The sequence below is a fragment of the Acanthopagrus latus genome, chromosome 23, assembly GCF_904848185.1.
Source record: "Acanthopagrus latus isolate v.2019 chromosome 23, fAcaLat1.1, whole genome shotgun sequence".
NCBI classification, from domain to species: domain Eukaryota; kingdom Metazoa; phylum Chordata; class Actinopteri; order Spariformes; family Sparidae; genus Acanthopagrus; species Acanthopagrus latus.
In genome coordinates, this window is record NC_051061.1 from 5933532 (window position 1) to 5945558 (window position 12027).

Below are 12027 nucleotides of genomic sequence, written 5' to 3' on the forward strand. Positions count from 1 at the left end.
TACCTTTTGTCATCATCATTTCCCGGTCACCAGTGGGAGTATTATACAATGTCTGGCAAACATGCCCATGGCAAAATATAAGGGGAACTCCAAAGGGGGAATGTGGGCTGAACACAAGTGATGGTTCACAGTCTAGGGTTTCATCTGGTCTAAGTTACGGAAACTGATGAAGTGGTTTAAGGACTGGAAACAGGTGCGAACTGCTAGCCCGGCTCCGTGAAAAAATTAACCAACCAGCCCATCTAAAGTGGACTAATTTAACATGTGTGGCAAACTAAAATGTGCAAACCAGTGGAGGCTCCATGTTGTTGACTTTCACCTGGCATGAACTACGATTCACCGTTTTACTGGGGGTTACAAGTGAAACAGCAAAGTTACGCCTGCTGTTTCCGCCTGTGTCCAGCATTTGTGTGTGCTAAGCTAAGCCAACAGGCTGCAAGCTGTAACTAGTCTCATCAGTTTGTGTTTTGTTAACAGTTGTTATAGTATGTTAATCTTATCTCTTTTTTCTTTTTCTCCGTTATCTGTCAGTACTGTCAGCACTGGTAAAGAGACCGAAGATAAAGTGGCATGGGACAAGGAAGTAGCTTCATCTGAGTTTGTAATAGACTTGTTTGACTGGATACTTTACAGCACTGTAAACATCAGGGCCAAGTGGGCGCAGACCCTTGCTGTCACACACTTGTCAGTAAAGATTGCTGTCACACACTTGTCAGTAAACAGTGTCAGGAAAGAAAAATCCAACCCTTACACCGTACAAAAAACATATGCACTCTTTTCCTTTGTCGCTGCTTCATCATTCCCCAGCCTTCTCTCACCCTGTCTTTCTCTATGCACAGTTAACACTTTGATAACACTTGGGTTCTTCCCCACAGTTTCTGCCACTGCACAACTCATCTCCACATTTACCACATGCCACACAAATGCGGTAACTGATGAACCAGGAACACTCTGTCAGGCAGGAGTTCTGATTAAAGGAGGAACAGAACAGATGTTTTTTTCCACACGTCTCTCTATTCTTCATCCATGCTAAGAGCTGTATTAGACTGAATCGCACCGAATCGGCCCCCATTAAGAATCTATCATCCCCGAATGGTATCGGAGCCCTTGTGTCTGGATGCATATCGAATCGTCATGCAAGGAAGAGATGCACTACCCTACACTTCAGCGCTGGCTTCATTTTTTTCAGACCAGTAAGCTCGGTCCATATTTCATTCATTTCATTTTTACACACAGCTATTCACAAGGCCCTCTCCAGCTATGTCTGTGACACACATCCAGCTATGACTAATCTATCACTTCTTTGAACATCAGCTAGACTGACATTCCCAAGTCGTTCTGAATCCGCACCGTGACTCCACTGGTGAGTGGTGCAGAGAAATGTGACTGTTAAAAACATGAGCTTTTGGAAAACACGGAAATTAAAGACACGTGCGCCCTGAATCACACATCATTTTCATCTGGAAGCCAAAGATTCTACAGTAAACTTCACGGTTGAGAAGTGGTATAATAATCAGAGGGGGAAACAGATTACGTGAGCTGTGGAGAGTGAAAACTGTGCACTAACTGTAAAACTGCATTGTTTGAAAATGTATTCAATGCTCTATGGATTGGCTATTAACTGTATGAACTGTGGTGTCTTGTCAGCCCGTAGCTGTGTGCATGACACACTCACTGCAGCTGCAGAAGGACTCCTCACATCACATCGCTGGATGTCACAACAGAGACACCTGGTGGCCACAAGTCGTCGAAGCAGTAAGTTAGAGAGTAAATATTGCTCTCAGTCACTCGGGATCAGAATGAGCAAACACACAGCACAGGTTCATTTGTCTTTATTCAGTTTCATCACGCTACTCTACGGGTCAGGAGAAATGATCGAATCACAGTGGGTGGAAAAGTAAATTCACATGAAGATATTATTCCCCCACGCACACGTCTGCTTCCATCTCTACCTCCACATCACTCACTTCTTAATTTGTATGTGCTTTGGGCTTAGCTATAAAGGAAAAAAGAAGAGCTCGAAGGAAATAATTCTAATAACAGTGATAATAAAAAGATAGCCGATGAGCCATCAGCTGTCGTAGTTTGGCTTCTAGTAGGGGATTGGTCCGTAGTAGGCCGTGTAGGCAGCGATGATTCCCTCAGTGTCCATCATGTGCTCGCAAGCCAGGTTGAGCTCACACACTTCTCTCAGGCTGAGTGGACGGAGAGAGGGAGAGGGTTGATCACAGAGAGGTAGGCGTTAATCATGTTATTCCACTTGGTACCGCTTTAAGTCGCGTGTAATCAAATGTTTGTCTCAAGAGATCACCCAGCAACAGTATGAGGACATCAGGGGACTCCACTGTACACGCTGTCTGATCAGATATGTGTGTGTGTGCTTGTGTGTTCCTTCTTGTAAGCGATGTGAATACAAAGGGGATTTGAAAATACCTCTCCAGCTGAGTGAGGGACAACTGTCCCGCCGCCCTCTTCTGTCTCACCACTGCGGAGGCCTGGTCCCTCTCCACGAACATACCTGCACATCATACACATTTAACACAACTTTGCCTCATCGTGGAAACACACAAGATGTCTGTCTGACAAAATTCCACTTTTAATGAGCAGAGGTGGAAAAGTACACACTGAGGCACAAAAACTAACTGGCAGACATTTCTATTGGCCATTTTCTGTACAAAACTAACTTAATCTTTGCGTTGTTTCATCTGGTAACATCTGCCGTGCGTCATCTGCACTGTTAAAAATCAGTCGCGTGTTGTTGGGAAGGCGGCCTGCAATGACTCAAAATAAAGATGATCAATGAAAAAACTAAAGTAATGAGCCTGTTTTGAAAATGTACAACTGAGTACAGCTATTTGTGTTAAGATGAAGGGAATACAAGTAAAAAGCTATCAGAAAAATACTGATACTCAGGTAAAGTCAATAATTACAGTAATGAAAAGGAAATCAGCTGAAATCAAGATGTTGCAGTGTGCATAAGAGTCTTTATTATTTATAACAAATCAAATTGGTCTTGAACAAAAATATTGGGTAAGTGTGTAGAATCTAAAGATCACGAACTTTCCTTTTTTGGCTTTGGCAACATCTTTGGACAAAAGAATACGATAGTGAACTTTGTTTTAGTGCTGTACTACCAGACGACTGTGAGAGCCCTCGATTCATTCGAAACTTAAACCCACAGTTTTTGTGACTGAATAAACTAGATGATCAATCTGACTTTAAAGGACAAACGGTTTCATACTGTTTTACTTGATTTACATGTGGCGGACCCTGCCACCTTTCTAGCTTCAGACAGTGTTCTGGGGGCCTTTTCTTCCCCGGAGAGCAGCTTGTTTATTCAGTTATGGAGAAAATAAATATTTCTGAGTTTGTATTATTACTTATTATTATTGTAAATATTAAAATTAACAAACTACACAGTGCCCCTTTAATGTAACACTGATGATAAAGTCAAAGGTCATGGTCTTACCCTCATCAGCAGGGTTGTCACTGGCAGGCTGGGAGCCAGTGGAGGCATCTGAGGGAAAACATGTGAATAATGATTTCTTTTTTCCTTTTGATGCAACTTATTGACTTTATTTACGTCGGTACAAATCAAAATCATTTCGCTGGATCTTAGGTAGTAGTTGCAGCTTTTGAACTTTGCATGCAAAGCAACAAATCATACAAAAGTGTACGACTATTTCAATAAAGAGCTTTCCGTATACACCCTGCAGCTCCTACCTGAAGTCAGACAGATGGCTGCCAGGGAGCAGAGAACCAGGATGGCCAGAGTCCTCATCTTTCAGCGTTTCTTCACCGTCTGTATTATACCAAGCAACAAGTCGGACCGGAGACTTCCAGCTCTGTCACTCCTCTCTTTCTCTTTCTCTTACACATATATATACATAAATACACAGTCGCTTTATAGATGTGGCCCTCACTGTGACATGGGCATTTGATTGGTTAAGGAATCATGTATCACACTCCCACATGGATGCAGAGATACACACCTCCATCATCATGTATGCAACTACTGATTTTATATGTGTGTTTGCATCAGTGGGCACACACAAACACACACAAACACAGAGCGCTTCCAAAAGGAGGGCATTTGTTTTAAAGCACAGGTGGTGAGACAACAAATGTGGGCGACTCGCAGCCACAAATATCAGAGACTGGAATGTGTTTCAATGAAAAATATTTTACACCAGATTGTGAGTCACTGCTTGCATGTTCCGTCCTCTACATCTTGTGTAAAGACGAGCGTGCAACCCCAAAACACCACCAGAATACTTCCTGTGAGATTTAAGTGATACAAATAAAAAGTGAGACGAAAATCTGAGGAATGCAATGCCGGCTGGCAGCCTGGAGAGGTCAGAGTTTTACAGCGTAACCGCAGACTTTTTACTTGTAGGTCAATAAGAATATGAGGGGGAGAAAAACGTGTAGTGCAAACTGAAAGGGAAAAACCGCCGCCCCACAGCATGTGACATGATTCTAATCTGAGGCCTCTCTCCTTTATTGCAGGCCGCAGTGATTTCCTTCATAAAGGAAGGAACATTTAGAAACAAACCCAGAGTGTTTGAGGATTAGTAGGAGGGTAATTTGAAATGTGGGACGATATTTTTACCAAAACATGTGGGTGGTTTGCCAATAAAGTGGCGGAGAGCAACCAGAGCAGAGTGGAACATGTCATTTTATTTTAATTAAAACACAACCCACCACTAAAAACTGCGTTTGCGTAATCATTTCCTATTTGCTTGGTTTATTAGTAAGGGGTAGATGTTGATACAAAATTACAGTTTAACTGTACTGTTAAATATCCTAAACCCATCCTTTAGTCTTGTTTAATTTATGACATGAAAATGTCTCCTGCTCTTCATGTTGCTTTTTCCGACTGGACATTTAGGTTCTGGACGGGTCCTGATGGTATTATATGGTATGTAATTTCACCGTCTGGGTCAATGCTGGTGCCTTGTCTTATTTCAAGGACAGACTTCAAGGATTCAACCTCAGGACAACTTTAATTGTGCACATTTGCGGCCTTGTGGCTGCATAGGAAAACAAGCATCCAACATGAGCACTGTGCCGCCCATGCTGACATCGACAATGTGCTGACATGTCCTTTTCTGTGTGACTGTCTGCAGCAGCAAGGTCACTGACACACAGATGTGTGGTGCATCGCTCAGATTCCTTCACACATTGGAGGAAACCAGCTCTTGACTACATATTGAAATCAGCAGCAGTTGTGTGCTTTCAGTAATCAGTGCTCTTGTTTAACCCCTCAACAGGACAGGGGTGGATAAGAGCTCAATTCACTCACTTCAGTATTCTACTTAAGTGCAGAGATGAGGTATTTTCATATTACTTTTCAGAATTAGATATTGTACTTTTTACTCTATGTTTTTGACGAATATTATTCCTAGTTGTTTTGCAGATATAGATTTCAAATGTAACACAGATGATAGAGTTATAAAGTAAAAGACATTCTGAAACCAGTGTGTCTGGCTTACAGGTGTGTTTACCTCAGGCTGTTTCCAATGTTGTCAGCAGCTCCACCTTAGAGACATCTCCTCCTCAGTCTCTCTGGGTCTCAAAAAGTATCACACATAAAAACAAAACAAAACAAAACAAAACAAAAAACTTTCCCAAACCATTTATCATCCACTGACAACCACTGGACTATGTTACCATAGCCAACGGCAGTGGTGGAAGATGTATACAGATATCTTACTTTATATTTGAGGAATGAAATAACTGCTGGTTAGCATTATTTGACGAGTAGATAACGATTAGTTAATGATAAGTTATTAATAACTGAGTGGGAAACAAAACAAGAACAACCTGATAATTAGTGAATAGTAACGAGTACTTCCCTGATCATTCCTATTGATGATTTTATCATAGATGATAATTAATAACTGGAGAGCAGACCTGTAGATCCTATATTAATGAATCATTAGTTCATAATTAAGTCATGAATATCAGAGAATTGATCACACTGTCCACTTTCCTCATCAGTGGTCTGTGATGTGATGTGACTCTGACCAGCTGGTGAACAGCACAAAACCAGTAACAACTTATTCATTATTAATTACTTAAATATTAGTTACGGTTTGTGTGCATCCCAAGTGGTCATGCATAATACTGAGTAAATACTAAGTCGTCCCTCATTACCTCAACATTATCATACTATTACCTGTTTCCCTTCAAGTAAAGTCTTGAGTGGTTATTGAGGTCTGAATGATTACTTCATGAGTACGTGCACATGAGAGAACAAGTCTCCTTTTTGGTTTCATTTCTAAATCTTTCCTCGCTCGTTTTTAACAAGTCACAAGTAACTCTATAAAAATCAGATTTTGGAGTATATCATTGGCGAACAGTTTACAAGCAGGTAGTTCCTCATTGGTAACTAGTTTGTCCCCTAGTAACTTAGTACACTAGTATTGTGTCCCTTTTTAAAGTCTATTAAATACTCCACTCCAAGTAAAAGTCCTGCATTTTACACCTTTCTAAAGTAAAAGTGTGTATATAAAATCAGTATCAGTAATCAGTAACAAAAGTAAAAGTACTCACTGGGCAATAAAGGGTTCCCTGTTTTAGGATTTGTATAACTGCTGCACGAATGTGTATTTTACATTTTGCTGTTGTAAATGTTTGAAGTTGAGCCAATTTCAGTTATAGAATGTAACTAAATACATTCACTGTAAGTGTTGTATGTAAGTCCAATTTTGAATACTTAAGTATTTCTAATTTCTGCAGCTACTTTGTACTTGAATTCTACTTGAATCTGAGGGCAAATATTATACGTTTTACTCCATTATATTTATTTGAACGTTACTAGTTACTCTGCAGATTGTCCGCTGCATCAAAGTAGAACATTTTTAGAGGAATTTATTTAAAAAATGAAATCTGATTCAGAATTTATACAATGCTGAATATCTAATCAGATATTGATAATAATATATGAAAACATGTGTATAATTGTACGTGTACTTTTGATACTTGTGTACATTTACTATCAGATGTGCACTCAAGTGCATTTCATATGGATGACTTTCACTTTTACCAAAGTAATGTTTGAAAACTATATCTGTACATTTACTCAAGAATGACTCTTTTACAACACTGGTTAATTTTAACTACTTAACATACTGCTGGGTAGTTTAATGGACAGTAATACATTCTCTTCTGTGAGAACATCATATGTTTGTAGCATCGCTGTCCAGTGAGAACCATGTATTTCTAAAAAGTCACCTCTTTAGAAACTCTGTTTGTTTTTTTTCCTTAAGTACAGAAATGGTGTGTATGTGCTTTGATGCATTTCACCACTGACTAATGCTATATAAAGTAGAAAAATGCTGCTTATGCTTTGATGCGTCAATATAAACTCACAAGCCTTTGTCTAAATCCCCCGAAAACAAATAAGGACTACATATTTGTCTAGCTGGTACACCACGTCAGTCTAGCCTTTAAGTGTGAAATTGGCAGTGGCGCTGAATACCACATGTTCTCACACACCCATGTGGTAAACAGATGGCATAAACAGGATTAAGACAAAACCCAATTAAGGAAAATTTATTTTTTCAAATCAAAGCAATGGAAATAATCACTGACAGCGCTGTTGGCCTGGATAAACGGGCTGATAGTGTGAAAAAACGCTAGTGGATAGAGGGGAAAACATCCCATCAAGCTGATAAATGCCGGGCAGGTGTGATAATAGTGGATAAAGGTTATCCTGAGATTACACAAGAGATGAGCCAAGAAGTTATACGTGTTTATAATGACGGGCTGCTGTAACATATGAGCCACATATGAGCCACGTTGGATGCTGCTTTGATTATAACATGGGCTTTCACATCCAGGAGAAGCCACAGAAACAACTACATAAATTACACAAAAGTTGCAATATGTGGAATGAAGGTGGGCACATTCATTTGCAGATAACTCTGCATTCGACCGACGGATACTTGGAGGCTAGTATCGGCGAGTCGCGGCTGGTCTCTGAGGTGTATTTCGGGCGCCAAAGTATCTCTGGTAGGCCTTCTGGAAGCCGTGGTGATAGGCGTAGAAGCGGCAGGGCGAGTAGTCCTCACAGGTCTCTGCACGCCTCTCCGCTGGAGACTTCACCGTCCTGGGGAAGGAGAGTGGAGGGGAGGGCGGATATTCAGGCAGACAGGGATAGTTAGAGGATGGTGAGGACAAGGAAGAGAAATGTAATCAAACGCAGACTTTTTGTCTTTGTTTCGCTGCATTTCCCCTCAGCTTCGGGCACTGCGAGTGTTCGAAGCATATGCAGATGTTTAATAGTCTAATTACGTCTCGTCTTAATTATCTTCCGTCCTGAGTGTGCACTTCCTTGCCTGTTTCTGTGGTCTTACATAAGGACAAGATAAAGGAATGTGCTGTGTGTGCACGTCTGCGGCTGTGTCTTTCACCTCATGAGGTTGTAATTGTCGAGGCCATTCCCTCTGGGTGGGCTGTATACGTTGCCCCTCTGCGGCGTGATGAATGAGTTGGCTTGGTTCGGGAGCACAAACAAATCTGGAACCACAAAACTTTACTAGACAGGAGCCCTTATTTGAATCACGTCAGGCATGCTCATCATGCAACTGATCCGAGTCAGGTGAAACAAGGGGTGGGGGTACGTTAGCGGAGGGTAAAACAGGGATTAAACGCATGATCGACCGAAGCTGAGTCATATTTGTTAGGAGTGCATGCATGTTTTTCCATGAACGAGAGACAACTTTTAATCACCTTCAATGGATTCTGTGCTTTCATGAGATTCTACGGGAAAAACATGGAACCGGGTTAATCATAAATGTGCGAATCGGATATATTACATGTGATGAATGGATAATGGCGGTGATCTAAGAGTGAGGATGTCGGGGAGGATCCATACCATAGCAGATGCAGACCGAGACCGCAGCAAAGAGTGCCAGAAACTGAAGAAGGCTCCTCATCCTGGGGCTGGAAAAACAGGAGAAAGGTGCTTTAGTGAGTCATGTCGGCACGCAGTTAAGAGAGGAAGAAAAATGAGAGAAGAAGACAGAGAGGGAAAGTGGCTGAGATTGTGAAACCATGGGCAAACAGGAGAGAACCACAAGCTGTAAGTGGCAAACTTTCTAAATATGTTTCCTGTGGTTTTGTGCCTGAAGGCCAGAACTGCTCTATAATGAGCTGTCCTGTATACATACATCTGTACATTCTGGCAGGATGGGAGCACAAACACAAGCCAAAGTTATATATATTCATAAACATATATATGTACGTATTGATTTAAATGTCTAAAGGTATTTTCAGTGCACTGGATGAAAGTCAGAGCCGGTCCACAAACACCTTTCAATAGCTGGAGGCTCAGTTTGTAGCACAGGAGGATATCTGCCTAACTCATAGACTTACGCAGGTTGATAAGTGGTAATTATAAAGATACAGGCATTCTGTAAAGGTGGCTCTGCACACGCACATCTGCTCTCAATCACACGCACGTGGCCCACAGTAAGGTGTGTGACACCTGTACAAACAGCAGTCCCAGATGTGTTTAGAGCCCCGCCACACACACGCACACACACACACACACACACACACGTGCATGCTGTGTTTTCATGGCTGCACTGCAGAACAGCTTTCATTCCCGCGTTCTGTTTGTGGGATTTGGACGAGATTCTGTTTCGGCAGCCCTCTGCTTCCCCATCAATAGCAGCTTTCATTATACATAAACACACACGCACATACACATACATCTTACTGGCCTATGCTTAAATACAAACACACACACACACACACAGCTCATAATATCATCCCCTCGGGCATATCTTGGCTTCAGTGGAACCCAGACTTGGGCACAGAAACAGCAAGCCCTCAGGCCTGAGGTTCAGAAAAGCAACTTCCAAAGGCTGGCGACGACTTTTAGATGTGTGTGTGTGTGTGCGTGTGTGTGTGTGTGTGTGAGAGAGAGAGAGGTGCTGACAAAAGTGTCTATGAAGTTTATGCCTGTCTGACTCTCAGCAGGGGTCCTGGTGGGCTCATGTTCCTTGCAGGCAGAAAGTGCCCACCTCATTGGAAAAAGCCACAGGCGTGATGCTCGACAAGGTTACATATGAAGTACTCTTTAAACACACAGACGAGTACTGTAGGCCTATTGTGCTGTAAGGATTAAACACTGCAGCATTATACTAAAAAAATGACAAAAATTCATCTCTGGAGCATCAGCTAATGCATCAAATCAGCAGTTTTCCACTCGTTTGGCTTGTTCATAAGATGCAAACTACGTCTACATTTCAGCTGCTGTTAGTTTAAAGAGATTATCTGCTTTAATGTACTCACCGTAAAAGAAAATTATGGAGTGAGAAGTCTTGAAAAAGTATCTCTCTGTCTGTATTCTCTCCCGAGGAATATTTCCTAATTCCTCACAGCAAAGCTTTTATATACTCACCTCTCTTCCCCCCACCCCTTCATTTCTACCCACCACCTCCCCTCAGCCCTCGCCCTCATCTCCTCCCTCCTCATACTATCAGTCCTCTTTTCCACCATTTAATCGGACCAGGGTATTAGCTCACTCTCTCCCCCGACTCCCACGCCCTCACCGAGGCATAACAGAGGGAACGGACGAAAAACAAGCGGGAGGTAAACAGAGAGACAGAGAGGGGAGGTGAGGGGAGGCTGGCACGGGGACGACAAACCTGCTTCGTGGCAGGTACATGATAATATTCGCTGCTGTTTGCAATATGAAAAGACCATCCAGCAAACAGACAAAACATGGAGTGACTCCACCTTTTGGCCCTCATGTGTTTTGGAAAAAAATGTGCAGATACATGGTTAGGTATTTTGTTTGTTGTTACAGAGAACAGACTCCACGGATCATTGTTTAAAGGGGGGACTATCCCTTTAACTTTCATGAATGGAAGCGGTGATCTCATACTGCACAGACCATAAATGGTGTTTTTGCACTTCCGGTCCCCTGGTCTGTCAAAGGAATTACTCAATGGGTTTTCAGATATATTCTGAAGTAAGGTTTGCAGTTAACACAGGTTTAAAAGATTTTGATGTTTTGCTCTACGTCAAGAAACACATCAGTTGATGCCCCACGTATGCATTATAGTCCAACGTGTTTACGTAGCTTTATAAAGGCAGTTGCTAACAAGTGGCTAAATGAGACTACAGAGGTTTTCGGGGACATTTAACGTCATGATGCTGAAAACAGAGACTCACAAAGTCACACTTACTATACAACTTGCATATTGATTATTGTATAGTGGTGTCGGAAGCTTAGCAGTGGCTTCGTTAACGTTGATGTTAGCGTCTTATTTTTCTAACTAACTAAGCTAACTAGCTAACTAGCTAACTAACTAAGCAAGGTAGCAAACGGAGGCAGTTGTTATTGGTCACAAGATCAAGCCTCTCCTCCATGAGTAGATGCATGCTAACTTCTTATTGGCAATGTGGTTAGAGGGTGTTGGTGTGGATTATCTTATTATTATTATCATAATTATTATTAAGTAAGTGGGTCATGATTTCATTATAAAACATAAATTTAAAAGAAATACTTTTTCGGGTGCCATCTAGTTCTAGCTCTCTATCTGAATGAATAAAAAAATATGGATACAAGGGAAAATCTGTATTTTTGTGTTTTGGAGTAACTATCCCTTTAAGAGCTCCTACATTTGTGAAAGTTTCTGAGGTGCAAGTTATTCTACCTTGAAACAAAGCATTTAGAACCCCAACTGTATATTAAAGTCAATGCTGTAGTAGCTCAGAACAGCAGCCCCCTGGTGTATATCTGAGTTACGTAACACCGCATCACATTTGGCTCCGTCGAAACACTCTGTGAATAGCTGTGTGAAAGCAGACTCTCACCAACAGCAAACAAACCGGAATAGGTAGACAGGCTTTGCCAGAAATCAGCAGGACTCAGACAGACAGATAAACATAAAGTCAGACATAACGATCGAGATAAACCCGGTGACAGATCAGATACAGGGGAAGTCAGAGAGATGAAGTCAGCTGGAGTCAGAGAGAGAGAGAGAGAAAGCACATGTTGTTGGC

At 41.7% G+C, this 12027-nt stretch overlaps 2 protein-coding genes across 2 annotated transcripts; both read right to left on the reverse strand.

Annotated features, from left to right (window-relative positions):
• Positions 1-1817: 1817 nt before the first annotated feature.
• LOC119014307 (bone gamma-carboxyglutamate (gla) protein) lies at positions 1818-4341 on the reverse strand. The gene is made up of 4 exons (XM_037089344.1): positions 3724-4341; positions 3470-3517; positions 2434-2518; positions 1818-2195 (listed from the first exon to the last, which is right to left on the reverse strand). The coding sequence occupies exons 1-4, from the start codon at positions 3779-3781 to the stop codon at positions 2093-2095; spliced, it is 294 nt and encodes a 97-aa protein (XP_036945239.1). The 5' UTR covers positions 3782-4341; the 3' UTR covers positions 1818-2092.
• A 3203-nt stretch (positions 4342-7544) lies between these two features.
• On the reverse strand, positions 7545-10426 carry LOC119013264 (matrix Gla protein). Its single transcript, XM_037087601.1, has 5 exons — positions 10309-10426; positions 8885-8952; positions 8740-8769; positions 8421-8526; positions 7545-8116 (listed from the first exon to the last, which is right to left on the reverse strand). Exons 2-5 carry the CDS (start codon positions 8943-8945, stop codon positions 7960-7962), a joined length of 354 nt encoding a protein of 117 aa, XP_036943496.1. The 5' UTR covers positions 8946-8952; positions 10309-10426; the 3' UTR covers positions 7545-7959.
• Positions 10427-12027: the final 1601 nt, after the last annotated feature.